We start from the raw sequence: 17280 nt of genomic DNA, 5'->3' as shown, positions 1-17280 counted from the left end.
TCCATTTTCTAAGCTTTTGATCTCCATCCGCACCTCTCCATTTATGCTAAATCAAATTAGGTCAGACTCTCTATCACTACTTTTGCTGCTGAAAAGGGGTTTTCTGATGCTAGTTGTGCTACTTTGGACTAAGAGAATGTGCCATACAAAAAGAGAAAGAAAAGGGAAACAGAGAGGAAGTAGATCAGATGGTTTCTTGCATCCAGGCACCAACTCTGTGTGTGCACAATATGTGTGCGTCTGCTTGTGTTTGTGTGTGTCCTGAATCAGAAGTGGACAGATGAGAAGGGAACAGAAACACAAAGCACCCAGGGGATGGAAGAGGCTTTGTTTCTGCTGATGCAATATAGAGTTAATGGTGACTGAGTGTGTCTGAATGGATGTGTGCTGCATGCTTGTGTACTCTTTTAATTTCTTATAGAGTCAGTGTGTGTATCAGAAGCTGTGCACCTACATCTACACATCTCCACATAACTTTACTGTACTGTTTGTCTGCAGTGACTGAAAACTCATCATCATTTCATCAAACATCGCTACAGAGACTGATCCTGCTGATGCTCTGACAGAGTGAGAGAGATTTAACCCGACTCTGGGCTGTCCTGATACCCACTGTGATTCTGCTTTTCACCTGTGATAATCATGTTAATGCTCCACCACAGGCTGCTGCTGCTGCTGCTTATGAATACACATGAACAGCAGATAGCAGCTGGAGTCAGCAGGCAGGTATTTGCTGGTGTGGTTAACACACAGGCCTCAGAAAAATGGACAACTTGGCAGCAGAAACTGGGACAAAGTGGAGCAGGGGTATAAACTTCTATTAGTCCAGACAGACACAGTGAAATTGCTTCAGCAATGCAGATGGTAAATGGTTTTCAGGGACAACGAGTTCACTGTTCTTTTGCTCAATAAAAAAATGGAACTAGTGAGGATGTTTGCTTCTCAGTTACTGGCCACCAGGAGAGGTGCCATAACTGGTGCTCTGTTATTATGATGCTGTGTCTTTTTAAATTACTCTCTTGCTTTGCAAATTGTATTTGCTTTTGCCTTCACTCTAAGTATTGATAATTAAAAGAGAAATAGTTATTTTCTTTTCTTATCAAGAGTTAGATGAGAAGATTGAGACGATTTCATGTGTGTGTGTGTGTGTTAAATATGAAGCTATGCAGGACGGTTAGCTTAGCTTCTAAACACTTACAGCTCTGTAATTAACATGAACATATCTGGTTTGTCTAAGCTATACAGACCCCCCCCCCAAAAAAACGCAAAATATTGAACTATTCTTTCAAAATGACAATTTTGAATGATGCACAATAAGACATAAGACAATAAGATATAAGCCTCGGATTAATCTGAGCAGTTGTTTAAATCTGTATCACCACTAAGTTTATGGCCATCATTACCTCTTAGTGTTGTGTTATTGATGAAACCATTAGGATGTAGCATTAATTACTAAGGTCATATAAACATAGTGTTTACATCAGCGTTACTGTCTGACATCACTGCGTCACAGCTACATGACTCCACCAACCAGTCACATCGTAGTTTACATCCATGTTTGTCCAGACTCATATAATATATAGGTAAATAATAAAAGGTTTTAAATGTATTTTGTCATAATTAATGTATGAATTATCTCAGACGAGATATCGTGTAGGTATGAAGGACAAACTGAAAACACCTCTGTTGGTGGCACAGAGATGCAAAAAGCACAAACACATCCAAACTGAAGCTTTAAACTGAAATCACCTACTGTTCTCTTTCTAGATCAATTAATCAACAATTACACTTTAATTTCTCTCTTGTTCTCTCTGTTCCTGTCGTCTGTCTTGATCTTCATCTCAGGAATCAAGGTCATAAAGTCGAAGACGACTGACTACAAAATGTCTTGTGCCTGTAATGTAGAGGACAAAAGGCTGAGTATGTATTAATGTGAATACATAGAAAGAAGAACAAACATGTACACAGGTGTGAATGTGCAGAATGCGGCTGGTTGGGATGTTGGCCGGTGAAACTAGATATTTTCAGCTTGCAATGGGCCACAGGAAACAGCTTCACAATTCCAGCGCAGACATTTTTACTTACAGTCATATCTGGCTTACACACTGACACTTACATTTCTCCATGGCATTTGGTTTCACTTGCTGCTTCTATTTTCTGCTGCTCTGGATGCTCCTGCAGAGGCAGAGTTCACAAGACCCCACAAACCCCTATTCCCCTCCTCATGGGAGGCCCACGGCCGAGGACGAGACCAGACGAGAGAAAAGGAGAGAGCCAGGATAGCGCTCGAGTAGGAGCATTTAGCCACTTGGAAAGTCTGAGAAAATGCTATGGTAAAATCTCAAGTGGCATGGCAAGCTAAATGGGTTTCTCTCTTTCTCAGTTTCTCCTGTGAATCTCTGAGGACTCTGTGGCAGCACACAGCTGAATATCTGAGTCACTCAGTCTATCACAGCTGAAATGTATCCTGATGTTTCAAATGGCCGGGGCACTTGAGTTGCATGTTGAGATGGAGAAATGTCAGGCTACACAGAGGGGAGGAGAGGAGATGATGAAAGGATCAGAGTGGAGGGGGGGGGGGGGCACATGCTTGAATGTGCACGATTCTGTACATTAATCATATCAGTAAGTGGTAATTTTCACCTCCCCTGTGTAACCATTACCCACTCAGAGTCTCACCTGCTCTCCTGTTGCTCTCCTCCTCCACACTCATCGTTCTTCTCCTTCATTTATGTTGTGATAGACAATCAGTGATAATGTGATCAGCTCATTTTTGGCAAATGTGTAAATCCTGTTTAGAAATATCAGACCATTGAATAAGGAATCATTTTGTTTTCAGGAGAATAAGACCCATGACAACTGAGGCCATCTAAACGTACACCGTCATAACACCATAACCCAAACAGCTGGACAGTGTGAATTTGTCAACCAGTTCTGGAAACAAATGTGTATAACATTTGTTCATGTATAACATACAAAATATGGGAAAGGGGATGGGAGGGGTTGAAAAATAGTTTCAAAAATGTCAAGAGCAAAGAGCAAAAATCTCAGACACAGGTGGGTTCGACTGTAACCAGTGAATTTACACTAAGCCTCATGTTATGAGCCAAACTAAAGGTCTACATAGACAATGTTGCCACATGGTGGTGATGTTGGATCTAAATCTGCACCAAAATCTCAACACTTGCTCCAAAACATTGCAACAAACTGTATATGGTGCAGCTAAACTAAACCTATAAAATATGGAATAAAAGAAGCACTGATGCCTTCACAGTGGCTGGTTAGAGATGAGACAACGAAGAACAATTTTTGGCAGAATTTGCTCTGGTAGCATTTCTAACACGCTTGCAAAAATACTCCAAATATAAATCGTGACATTTACAACTAAATGAAGCAGCTACAATACAGGGAGACATGGAAGAGGTTGAAAGAGGACAGCAATGACTTTACACTCTCATCTCTTGTGTCTGCAGAGTTTTCACACAATCCCAGATACTGACTGGTGAATCTGTTCGGAGCGTATCCTCATGATATGAGTATGTCCTATTTTTATAACAAGTAAGTCTTGATAAGTCAGCCCTGTCGCTCTATAAATACAAGCATGGAGGACAACAAAGACTAAAGCTGGACAGACAATCTTGGTGATGCAACACAGTTTGTATCAAATATTGAACATAAGAAAACAATTAAAATAAGACAGGGATTCTGGAAGTATTGTGCTGCTCCAGTTTAATTCTCTTTGTAACTGCAGAGAGGTGAGTGAGTTTCTTTGTGCTTCTTTTGGGCTTGCGCCTTAGTGTGTGTGTGTGTGTGTGTGTGTGTGTGTTACATGACTCACTGATGAAATTTGTCTGGCCGGTGTAGATGGTGTACTGCAGCTCGTAGGAGGTGACACTGAACTCGTCTTCGGACGTCCAGTGAACAGTGATGGTGTCATGGGAGGCGGTGCACAGCTCGTCCCTTATGGATGGAGGGTTGGGAGCTGCATGAAGGAAACGACAACATGGTTCATAATAGGAACGAAATCAAAAAAAAGGTCAGAATTATAGTGTCTGATTTAATATAATAAAATGGAATTCTTAGAAACATGATGTGTCACCTCAAGATTAGTATGAAGTAAAGTGTTCGCTACATAATGCCACTACATCGGCAGTTAAGAGAAGTCATGTTTTAGTTTACATGCAAACATGTAAATCCAAAGGGTTTCATTTGCCAAATGGTCCGAGGAAGTCATCAACCCAGAGAGGACTATTTGTTTTTGACTGTAAAACATTAAATCACCCAAAGCATAGTTTTATCATAATGACGCAGCAGACTGAACTCTTACCTGTTAGGTAATCTAGTCCTTCTAAAATCTTCTTCTCTCTGGAGAAATCCAGAGCAAAGTTGTCAAACGCCTCATTCAGGTTGACGTCAGGGATGAGTACCTGGGAAGAGGCCGTCGCCATGGCAACCCTTTAGCATAGCGGCCAGAACATGTGAGCGGGGAAAGGAAATGTCAGAAGAAGGGAAGAGAAGGTGAGGGAGCAGAGGAGGGCCAAGAGGTCAGATGAGGTGACGGGGGGGGGACAAGAGGGTGAGAGGTGATGGAAAAGTGGAAAAATGTGAAGAGAGAAGTGAAAGAAGAGAAATGACAAGAGGGGAGAGGTGGGAGACAGAATCAGTGACACAGGGAAAGGTGAGAGAGAAAGAAGATATAGAAGAACCGAACATAAATGATACAGAAAATTTACAGCATCAAACAGAAACGTCTGCATCCATATCCCCATGTCCCTGCGTCAGGCAGCCATCAAAACACAGACAAACCAGACACAGTCTGACTCCAGAGTCTGCACAGCTTTGTGCTGCTCCTGCTTTGAGCATCAGTGAGCCGTCTGTGGCAGGAGCCAGCCTGAACCTCAGCGCTGGCAGGGTTACAGAGCAGAGCACAGAGTCCTCGACACTTTTGTTCCTCAGTGAGGAGAAACCAGTCGGTCAATAAAGCGCCCAGGCAGGTTCTAGAAAAAAAATGCAGATTCTGGACCAAAGAAAAAGATGCTACACTTGCTGCAGAGTTCACACAGGTCTTTGTCTGTGCAGGAAACAGTGAGAATCCAGCTGGTCTGCCGACAGAACTATGCAGGTGGAAAGTGCAGAGCCAGCCCTTTAAATGAAAGATGATTCTCAACAGAGGCCTGACATTGATCGCAGGAGCTGGAGAGGTTTGATAAAATGCTGATTTCACCAGTAGCCTCAATCCAAGATTGGATTTCATAAAAGGAAAAAGTTAGAGCAGAAAACTCACTGTAGGCTTTTGATTAAAAAAAAAACAAAAACTAATTTGTATTGTCAAATATATTGAAAAAGTTTTACTGTGTGACACAACTAATTACACAGAGAGGAAGCGAGAGAAACCACAGTGAGAACGATCAGTCTGATAAACTCTCCTCTTGCCTCTACTTACAATGAGAGTGTGTCTTCTGTGGCAGGTGGGCTGCGTCTCAGTGTACGTTACACTTTTAATAAAGAGGAACAACAACAGCACAGAGACGAATAATAATAAAGAAAGTCGAGGACGGCAGAGATGAGGACAGAGCTCCTGCCTGTGAGGATGATCAAACAGCTGCTGATATAAACAAGGAGCACCATCCACTTCATCACGTGTCCTACCTCACTGTGTGTGTGTGTGTGTGTGTACATCACCCACCTTTCTGCTACATTTCGGGCGGTCTGGAGGAAGCGGGCGTGGTCGTTCTCCTTCAGGCTCTGCTCAGCCTGCGTGATGAGGGCGCTGGAGCGCTCCAGACACTGGCGACAGTTTGCGATCTGTTGAGCCAGCTTACGCAGTTTCATCACCTGGAACACACAGACACGACACATGCTGCTACGTTGCGACGCACTGATTCATATTCATTTGCCCAATCTGCATCCATACACTGTCTTTCATCACCACTTTCAAAACTCAGACAAAAGTAGGTCTTTGGTTGGTTATTGATCTTTTATGCTCATCTCCTGTGGCTGAAAATAACTTGCTATTTGCTCACGGCAAAACTTCTGCTCTCTCCGCTGCAGCAAGTTCTGAATATGTGGCTCAGAGCGTCTTCTACCTCCCAGTGGATCACAGCCAAAGTCCAGTGGTTCCAGTATGAGGTATTCATCTCTCTGACAGTCACTAATCCACAAATATGTTCAACACTTCCAGAAAACATGAGTCACAATTTTTCTGCCAAATTACTGTGAAATACTGATACACAGTGAGCATCAAACAAAACGACTCCTGTCAGGTGAGACCAATGAGCCGACTCTCGATACCTGAAGTTTATCCCTGTAAGAGAACGACAACTCTGAGACAAACACAAACCTCTGTGAGGATCTTTGACACTGAATGTGTTGGACACTGATCAGGTGTGACGAGGACTCTGTCGTATGCAGAATGAATCAAACAGTGGGCAGGTGACGTTATCCCAGCTCACGTGTGGACTCGATGACAGGAGGGAACACAGTCTGCATGAGGATGTTCAGACTCTAACATTTAACCCCCCCCCTCCCATAAAACTTCTCCCTGCTGTAACTGCTCTTTCAACCTCGTGTCTGACGGCTGTAAAACACTCAACAACAAACCACTGGAGAAGCTCACTCACACACAGTGATGTAGACACACACACACACACACACACACACACACACACACACAGGCGCAGCAGAGAGGACAGAGTCCTGGTTATGGGGCCAGAGTTGAAGCAGAGTTGGTTCTTTATGCCAACACTGACCTTATGACTGTGTTGCATAACAGAAGAGCAGAAGTGAATAGAATAATGCTTTATCTGATATAATCACAACAGGAACCAGATATACACAGTGATACTCATATATATGGACAGAATGTGTCTGTGTTTTTCTACTTAAGATCAAAATTCAGCCTCGTGAACACACATCATATACTCTGTGTGCATGTTTCAAATGTACCAGCCCAACACAGCGACCTGAGGACCTCAGCTGGATCAACCTGCTTCATCTACATTACAGACAACCATGAGGCAGGTCAGTCAGTCACATCAGGGTACACACACACACACGCACACACGCACGCACACACGCACGCACGCACACACACACACACACACACACACACACACACACACACACACACACACACACACACACACACACACACACACACGCACACACACACACACACACACACACACACACAAAGGGTTTTGTAATGGAGCCCTTTTCACTGTAATTTGTCAATGGATGTACTGTAATATAATTTCCGACTGAGCATAAGGAAGCCGTTCTATGCTAATTTGAAATTTAAGTAATTTATTTATCTTCATTATGGCTCATATCCTGATCCCCAAATTAACTTAGTATGATGAGAGTCTCCACAGGAAATAACAGAGGCTGCTTATGAGCTCTGAGACTGTCAACAAAAGGTGAGCTGCAGGATGCAATACCAGCTGTGGTTCTGAGTGCAGCTCAGCACTGGTGACTGAATGAAACCTTGGTGAAATTTTAAAGGACAAACAGTGAAATAATGTTGATGCATTTTCACCAACCACTAACAACCAAAACCTCTCAACACAAAATAAAACTTAAAAGAGACGAAACAACACCTGCGATTATGAGTGAAGGATTAGTCATTTATACTTTCAGAAATGCATTCTGGTTTGCAGCAGTTGAATAAAGAAGAATACGGAAAGAAAACTCACTGGGTGGTAAATGGTTAAGAGCTTGTCATCAGAAGCTCTCAGAGAATCAAAACACTATCTAATGTGCACCGGCTTTCCACTGCTGGAAAAGCTGCTCCTGCTTAGAAGCCTCTCTAAGCTGGCGACTTAATGGAGTTTTCAATTGACGTCTTAGCTGCTCTTCCACTAAGTCCACCATAATCTGTTGTCACTATAAATGACATTTGAGCAGGTTGTTGACCGCACAGCGAGGAGAAGCCAGACAGGTTTAATGGATGGGTTATTATTTGGAAACATATGCTGCGAACAACAATTTTAGTGGTGATTACTCCCTCTCTCTCCGAATAATGGACAATGTGGCTCAGTCTGTGTGTGTGTCTCAACCTGTGGAGTCTGCATCATCTGAAGATGAAATACAGCAATTTAATCAAAGCTGAAATATTGAGGAACCAGCCCATCAGGATTGTGATTAGTTCTCCCGTGATCAATACGTACACATACATGAAGAGTAAAAAAACATTTGCACATTTACTTTTCCTTTTTTTCACTTTGTACTTTATTGTCTTAGAAACCGAGCTCCAGCAGAGGTAGCTAGCTTCACAGGAGGATCGCTAACATCTGTCAGAGAAGCAGCAGAAGTAGGAAAGTGGTTCATTAGCCCAGTTCAAGGATCTTTCTGAAGGCTGGTGTAATGTGATTCATATTATATTTCATAGTGTCTTTTCATGTCGTCACTGCAGAAATAAACCAAGGAGTGACGAGCTGACGAGCGAGGAATCGGTCAGCTGGCGAACAGCTACAGTCATGACCTGCCTACAGAGTCGGGCTCAGGACGAATGTTTGTGAGCAGCCACATGATGTGACCAGTGTCAGTTTGTATGGTGCACAGTGTGAACACTGACAGAAATGATCAGGTAGAAAAACTGATGTGAAAACACATTGATTTTACAAAACCTGGAGGAAAACCTGCAGTCTGAATCACTGTTAGCTGCAGTAGCTAACATCAACAGCAGCTAGTTGGCTAACCTGGTGAGGTCATAGGTTTAGGCACAAAAACGTCTTCAAGGAACTTGGGGAAAGAATTTGGTTTGAGTTAAATAAAAGGCTGGAGGAAATGTAACAGATGTGGGTGAAATGGTGACTGTTGGTAGGAATCTGGATGTGAACAGCAGCCTCCTCCTTGTGTCCCACCATCTACCCCTGAGGTCTTCCATTAAAACTGAAGAGACTCAACACCTCCGTTTCTCTTTCTTTCCAGACTGCAGTCCGTCTATTGGTGACCTCTGACCTGCCCTCACCTCCACCCCTAAGTGGTTTTTCAGTGCCATAACGATGCTGCACTATGTTTGGCATTGCCTCTAAGCTACAACAGTCCCACAGCCACGAGGGTCCTTCCATGTCAGGTAAATGTAAACAGAGGTTATTTTAGCCGTTTACACAAATGCCTGTTTTTTTTCTTTTTTTTTTTAGCTGTAACCTTATAAAAGTCACATAATGGACTGTTAGCGACAAAGCTGTTTTTAGACAAAAGGTGAAAATATTCTAAAACCCAAAAAGGGATTTGAGTTGTTAATCCTCAAGTCTCTGAAGCAGCAGTTAAAATAGTTTTCAAAATGAGAATGAAAGACAGACAGAGGCAGAGAAGATGCCTGTAAGACAGGCAGCCATACTATTAAAAAAAAAATGCACGCACACATCAGGCCATGGGAATAGTGTGTTTGTTTGGGCAGGGAGAGATTAGGCAGACTGCTGAGTCTCCTTAGAGAGAGACAAAGCTTGTTAAGAGGAGGTGAGAAAGAGAATGGGAGCACCTCGCACAGCTCTGCTCACCATGATCAGCCTGAATAATCCTGTTACTCTGAGTCACCTCTGAACACTGACACCTCCTCAACAGGAAAACCACAGCGTTAGGAGTTTGTTCAAATGCTTAAAATGACCTCTCCTCTCCTCCTCTCCTCTCTCCTCTTCTCTCCTCTCCTCCTATCCTCTCTCCTCTCCTCTCCTCTCCTCTCCTCTCCTCTCCTCTCCTCTCCTCTCACAAACATCCACTTTAACACACCCGTGATTATGTGAATTACTCAAGGTGCATTTGATTCATCCTCCTTGACCCTTCAACTGCCTCAAATATTAACACATCATCCTGGAGCCGACATCAATCAAGTGCTCCCGTGGTGTTTAATGTGTTTTCCCCTCTCACCTCCGTCTCCTGCATTTCACTTCTCTACCTGCTCCTAGACAGGCTTTTACTGACCCAGGGGGGGGAAGCACCCATATCCACCTAGCCACACGGAAGCATACATGTCTGTACAGTAGGTCCTGGACTCTCTTTGAAACAGCAGTTTTTGCTGCCATCTCAACACATATTCATGTTGGTTGTGTGAGAGGCCGTTGCTGCTCTCGCTCTTTCTCCTCACTTGTCTCCTGAAGCATCCATGGGAGATATGTTTGGGTAAACAAGCAGGCAACTACAAAGGTAAAAAAAAAAAAACCTGGAGGAATATATTCTGTCCATGGCTCTGCTGCTCTCATATTCACTCTCCTGTATTAAACCACAGCCTCTCTGAGTTTCTTAAAGATATATTTGTCAGTTTGGCAGCGAGCCGTGACTGTGTGAACTGATGCGTTATGAATGAACCACTGCAATGTGAATGCAATAAACTCCACATCTCTCTATTATGAACCTAAAACTACATTAATCAATATTGTTTACACCAATCAAATGATGACGTGTATTCTGAAAGTCATCCTTCAACTCTGTATCTTTATGGAGCCATTGAGCCGCTCTTAGCTCATTGTTTTGGTTGTAGGCTACATGCACAGATAGCCTGGTTCTCTTTTCCCACCCCCATCAGCAACATGATCAGGAACAGGCTGAATTTTTCAGCTCCAAACTGCAGACAGACAAAGCTAGCAACAAGCCAGTACATGTAAGTTCAAGATTATTTCACTGCATTTATTCAGTGTTCAGAAACACAACTCCAATCTCATTTCAATGTTAAAATCAGTCAGTGTTTTTGCAGAAACCACCCATCTTCCTTATTTCAACTACTTAATAATAATAATCTTGTAGTCAAATCTCTCTAGACCTGAAACTGACTTGAGTATGAAGGCATGCTGGGTAAAACTTGATACCTTGGACTCTTTGATCTTCACAGCAATGACCTGCTTTCTCTGCCGAATGATCTCCACGAGCTCATCACACTCCTCCACCAGCTTAGCTTCATGCATGGCTGTGTTCACCTGCAGAGAGAAGCAGACACACAAGTGAAAACAAACACACACTGCATCTTTATCAAGAAGACACCAAATCACAATGTGTCTGCCACATGTTTTTTCTTGCTCTCTCTATGTGACAGGAGCTTTGTAAGATTTCTGGTTGGTTTCTGATCCAGGATGATTCATATCATCACTTACACACAGATCACGTCATTTGATTTTGGATTTCATTATACATTCTGTGCACATGGAAAAGACGCCTCCATCAAGATGTGCACCTGGATTAGAATGAATTTGTGATGAAGAAAAAAAGAGAGATAATTTATTTCCAACTCTTTAATTATGCCACTAGAAACACCATAAATAATTTTACATTACAAAGCACACATTGATCCAAAGGGAAAAATAAAGAATGCATACAGTTAATAAAGTGATTAGTCTTCAGCCACCAATTTAATGTGCATCGTAGGTAGAGAGAAAAGAACAACTCGATGTAAAATGTAGATTAACTTTCATTTTTCATTTGTCTAAAATGTTCTGTTTGCTGCCGGAGGGAAAGTCTGTCACAGCTCATAAAAATGGCTCCACTGCAGCTCCACTTGTTCTTGTACATAACATTAAGATCTTATTATACAGGAAAGACCTAATATGCTGAGAAAGTGCCACATGAAATAATTTTATTTCTAAAACATGTTTATTCACTGATTTCAAACAAAAAATAGGTTGAGGATTATTGGAATATTCAGCTCTTGATTAAAGAAGCTCAGAAAAAGGCCTGTGTAGATGTTCATTAATTCACCGACAGAATTTGCTCACACTATGCCAATTTAATAGATTCTGTGATTATATTAGGACCAAAGTTGCCAAGGCAACTCGTCATCAGTTCATCATCTCAGGCCAACACTAAATGAACAGCCAACTCCAAAGTCGTGTGGGTGGGTGGGTGTTACTGAAACATTAAGGGTGTTTGCTAAACTGCAATGTTGGACCACTACTAACAGGCCTGCCAACTGTAAAATACAATTACACTTCCAAAAGTTTCCCTAACAGCTACAGCAGGAGCTCCAGTGACAAACTGTTCACATGTTCTGCTCCCACTTCACTGCTGAAGCAACAATGAGAACAGAAAACTGAATTTTCTGCATTAAGGGACATTTGAAATTTCGTAGTGAGGACTGATGGTTCACCATACAGTTGGCTGTGATTTCTATTTCACCAGCATATTTAATCTAAATGCACACAGCACAGAAATAAACCCAACAACTGCTCTGTCTGCTCCTGTATCAGGACTTCCACACTGTTCACTGTGTTACTATCCACTGATGTCAGGATGTAAAAAGTTCCCATGTTCCGATCTAAGATGAAGTTGCCACAAAGTTGTACTAACACAGAATGCGCACACACTCCACAGTGATGACAGGAGTCAACAATATTTTGTCTAAGGGAACCAATTCAGAACATCAGGGAAATAACAGATTTTCTCCAGATTAGAGCAACGTCTGTGGGAAGCTTCCCCTCAGAACAGGCGACCTCAGAAGAGGATTTCATTTCAAACAGAGGCTTTAAAGGCCACAGGCATTCACCATCAACACTGCAGCTTTAACTGATTGACTAGAGCCTTCAGTGTTTGTTGTCACAAAAGCACTGGTGAGTGTTTTCTGCAGTGCACTGACAGTAGTGAGAGCCCTGCTGAGCTGGCAACCCTCATACAGCAATACAGCACAGAATGGGCTATAAGGAGAGACCAGTCAAATCAAAGATCAACACAGCCCCACAGATTCTTTCAGCACAAAGACACACCTGTTTGTTCATTCGATTTCTGAATCACTTCAAACACTCCCAACTACAGGACGCTGAAACTGAGGCTGGGGATCTGAGTAAGTCTGTTTATTTTGGATTTGAAAAGCTAATTGTGAGAATGAAGAAATAGTGAATAAATCAAAATTAAATAATGCTGAATAAGAACTGAACTCAGTCTGTACAGTATCTCATTGATTTTCTCTGAGTTTTGTTCATATCATTTTAAATAAATGATTTCTTTTAATATTTTTTCATCACCTCCTGAATATTGACAGAATTCAATGGGTTTGAATGGTTTCAACATCTGTTCATTTTCTTTACTTGTACAGATCAAATATAAGGTCATTTAATATCTTTAAAATATTATAGTATCATTATCAATAATATGCAACATGCTCCTTTTGATTAGTTCTCAGGGTTGTGACTTGCTGTCGTGCTGCAGACTATCCAACTACTCCAGCAACCAAGTTCCACTCATCACTGCACAAAGCTCATTACAACACAGCGATCCACTTAAGCCTCATTATACACACACACACACAGACGCACGCCAACACACAATTACTTCTGCACAGAGACATTGTGATGACTGCAGGTTAGTAATTAAGCAGGATAAAGTCAGACGTCCAGGATCACTGTGAATTACAACTGAGCTACTTGCCAGTCTAGAGTTACGGAAACAATCTTCATCTCTGTCCTCCTCCTCCTCTTCTTTCACTGGCACAAAAACCTCGTCCTCCTCCTTTTCTGCCAGCTCTCGACATTATTATCTGCTCCCTGCTAGACAAACACTGTCACCTACTGCGCATCTCCCAATTCATCAGGCTCCTCTGCAGGTGCACTGAAATCACAGCGCCAACTCTACGTTAAGTGTGGCTCTATTATTGGAATATGTGAAGAGCAACCACAGCAAGACTGAAAACATTCAGTGTTAGGAACTGTCCAGCTGCTCCTGTCACCAAAATGTTGTGAAAATCAGTGAAAACACTGTCAGAGAAAAAAAAGCTGGAAACAGTCTGTCAGTGAATTTAAGACGCCAGAAAGTCCAATAATAAAAAGATCTTATGTTCCAATTTCTGAACATATGACTGATATTATTATTAAAACTGGAAGCAAACTAATTGGGATTATCAATTCATATTGGGATTATTGAAAACAAATTTTCAAACAAGATCCGTCGAACATCTTATTCATTCATCCTGGTCATGTTTTCTCACATGGCTGCACATTCATCTTGTTGTAATACGGCTGGTGTAACACATTCATCCAAAAATACAGAAGCCACGTGTTGGCATCAGCAGTCACAATTACTCTCTATTATGGAATACAAAATGCAGACACAATTAGCAACTAACTATTATTAGATAAGCCTGTTTAGTATTGATTACTATAGATCTATTATGATGAAGATGAGGACAGAGCACAATCGGACAACAGGATAATTATATGAAACCAGGTGAACATCACTGAATGAACCTAAATCAGGACGGAGAAGATGACTGGCTGCTCCACCTGTGGTTCTCTTACAGGAGGGTTACACCGAGCACGTGCAGCACACTCCCATACATCATTAGAATGAGTTCAGCTCCAGCATTATGTGCTGCTGCTGGTGTTATGATTAAATTTATTCACCCATATTTTTTTATGCAGAGGAAATGAGCACTGCATCACTTAGGAGTTATACAGCTATGTTTTTCCTGGCTTCAGGTGACAGCCGTGCACCACCCACTTGCTGCTGTTTGAACGAATGATGATGGGACTGACGTGTGTGGCCAAGCAGAGTGCCACTCATTCAGATGCTGTCAATCACACGGTGGTGCGCCGAAGTCAAAATGAGGGAAGTCTTAGCCTTTTTAAATTCCCCCTGATGCTGTGATTCAGCGTCGTAATCTCTCACTGTGTTGTGATTTTGAGAATCCCTGTTCACTGCAGATAAGTGCACTGAATTGTGTGTGTGTGTGAGTGTTAATGATGTTGTAATGCTCAGTCAGCCTCGATAATGCTGTGTGCATTTGTCACAAAAACTTTCACAGCTGAAACACCACAATAACATTACAGACCCAAACAAATGCTGCTAAATTATCGGCCCACCCTCAGAGCAAATCCCAACTTCTTTTCTTAAACTGAATCTATACAAACCAATGTTGTGTTAACAAACACTGTTCAAACCAACACAACTGTATTTAAAATTCTTGTGGAGATCCCAAAGTTTCCACACATAACAAAAGCAGATGTATGAAAATGATTTTCGAGGTTTCTACAAGACATCTTGCAGACTTCAATTTGACATAGTGATTCACTAAGAAAAAAAGGTTTGGATTTGAAGTGTAGGAATGAGTAGAAAGAGAATATATACATGCATGTAATACTTTCATATGATGTGAAAAGATTCTCTGAACCTGAGGAGTTGAACTAAGTGGAGAAGGAGTTCAAGAGGTTAATAGCTAACTAGAGTTTAATCTAAGAAAAAAGAAAACACAGCTGAGAGATTATATTCACCATGAGCTTGTAGTGACAGATCAGTTTATACTGGTCTCCAAATAAATGATTCCAAGAAATTGCCCCTAAAAGTTTAACAAAACAAGTGTTAAAAGAGATTTAACTGCACTGAAGCTCAATTTGATAATTTCATAAAAGATCATTCAGATATTTTCCAGGTTCGTATTGGAGATATCCTGATCACATTCAGCTCAGGCCTTAGTTGTACCCATCAATTTCAAAATGTGTAACAAGCAGCCAACACAATAAGCACAGACAATTGAACAATGTATGGCTCCCAGAATGAACTACTCTCGCCAAAATGACTCCCATTCCAAACTTTAGTGAGGACGGGTCCAGGTTCAGAACAGCTGTTAACCTCTTGCTCTCACATCACATCTGAGATCAATTCTGTGCTCATTCCACTCCCATCAGCCTCTCCTCGCTCCTATTCTCCTTTATTTTCTTTATTTTTTCCTCTCTTCTTTCTGTTCTACCTGTCTGACTGCCCCCTCCCTTTCTGTTTGCTCCTCACTGACCACTTCAACCCCCCCTCCCCTTCACCAGTGTCTCCCAGACATGATGTCCTCAAACAGATGCAAAGATTCAGTCTGACAGCTTCATCTCTGCTGCTGTCCACAGACGACACCAGAATGGCACCTGACTCTAAAACAGGGAGGGAGGGTTTTATAGATGCAGCAGAGAAGAAGAAAAGGCCACGGTGAGGCATATATCATGGGTGTTATGTCCAAAAAGAGGCAATAATTGAATTTTGAAGAGTGGCCTTATAACCTGAAAGTGTCCCTCTGAGCTTTTATATTCTCAATATATTTACTTTTATCATTTAGTCTTCTTTTACTTTTCTACAGAGAAACTTGTCGCATAACATCACTGATCACTGATAAATCACTGGATATTATCATGATGATTGAACATTAATCTTCGTGTGTATGTGGATAACCAGACAGTGGCAGCCTCACGCAGCTTCAACACAAACTCTTACACTTAATGATGATTTAGTGCTTTATCATGTCACCTGTACTTCTGTAGATCTGTATCTGTATATATGTGTATATACACTGCATATATTTATGTAGGGAAACATGGTGTGGCTATCTGCTAAAAGCTAAAACACAGTAGCAACTGTGAGGCAATAAATTAATTTAATTATATACTATTATCCCACTACAATGACAGGCTCTTCTGCAGAGAGAATGGAAACCACAAATGGCTTTAGAAATATAGCAAAGACAAACAACATGAGTGGACTGGTCTTTCTCACCGGAGCTCCAGTAGAAAGGTAAAGACGGTGAAATGAGACCTGATACAAAGGATTAGGCAGCTTTACAAGCCCTCTCCACAAAGCTGATTCCTATTCTGCACACAGGGGAAGCAGCCTCAGTGTAAATACACCCAGACAGCTACTGGCTAATGACTTACAGCTCATTGTTTAATCAGCAGACATATATGTCTGAGCATAAAACCCACTAGGCCTCTGTCCAATGTGATTCTTTCTCCTTTCATCAGTCCTAACACACACACACACACACACACACACACACACACACACACACACACACACACACACACACACACACACACACATACTTGTACTTCTATCTTTGTGAGGACACTCATTGACATAATGCATTCCCTAGCCCCTTACCCTAACCTTAACCATCACAACTGAGTGCCTAACCCTGACCCTGACCCTGACCTTAACCTAAACCTAATTCTAACCATAACTCTGAAACCAAGTCTTAACCCTCAACATGTGATTTGAAGGTGTCTCAAAAAGTGAGGACCGGCCAAAATGTCCTCACTTTCCCAAAATGTCCTCACTCTGTTGGTAAAATACTTTTTTTGGTCCTTACTATGTAGCAAGTACAAGTGTACACACACACACACACACACACACACAAAACCTTAACAGTGAGCTAATTTAGTTTCCCTCCAGATGGTAACACAATTGCAGGGGCGGCTGCTGCTTCGACTGCTTCCTCGAAGCTGTGAGGAGGATGTGTTCCCTACCTGACACAGGTGAGCTACGCCTGATTAGGGAGAGCCGCTAGCGAATACACCTCATCACTACACATGTTTCAGGAGGTTTTAACTG

At 41.9% G+C, this 17280-nt stretch overlaps 1 protein-coding gene across 7 annotated transcripts in view; it reads right to left on the bottom strand.

Moving 5' to 3' along the window:
* The window catches only part of mid2 (midline 2), a 136586-nt gene that overhangs the window by 21926 nt on the left and 97380 nt on the right, over nucleotides 1–17280 (bottom strand). For all 7 annotated transcript variants that reach the window (XM_071457650.1, XM_071457649.1, XM_071457652.1 and 4 more), the window contains 4 exons: nucleotides 10803–10910; nucleotides 5684–5832; nucleotides 4325–4452; nucleotides 3836–3979 (listed from right to left, as the gene is read on the bottom strand). In XM_071457650.1, the coding sequence (XP_071313751.1) occupies nucleotides 3836–3979; nucleotides 4325–4452; nucleotides 5684–5832; nucleotides 10803–10910 (529 nt within the window). The remainder of the gene's footprint in view (nucleotides 1–3835; nucleotides 3980–4324; nucleotides 4453–5683; nucleotides 5833–10802; nucleotides 10911–17280) is intronic.

This window comes from Trachinotus anak, unplaced genomic scaffold (genome assembly GCF_046630095.1).
Source record: "Trachinotus anak isolate AG129_WGS33_773 ecotype Australia unplaced genomic scaffold, CSIRO_AGI_Tana_v1 ptg000021l, whole genome shotgun sequence".
Classification (NCBI taxonomy): domain Eukaryota; kingdom Metazoa; phylum Chordata; class Actinopteri; order Carangiformes; family Carangidae; genus Trachinotus; species Trachinotus anak.
Note: the sequence above shows the minus strand (reverse complement) of the source record. Positions and strands in the feature narration are given on the sequence as shown.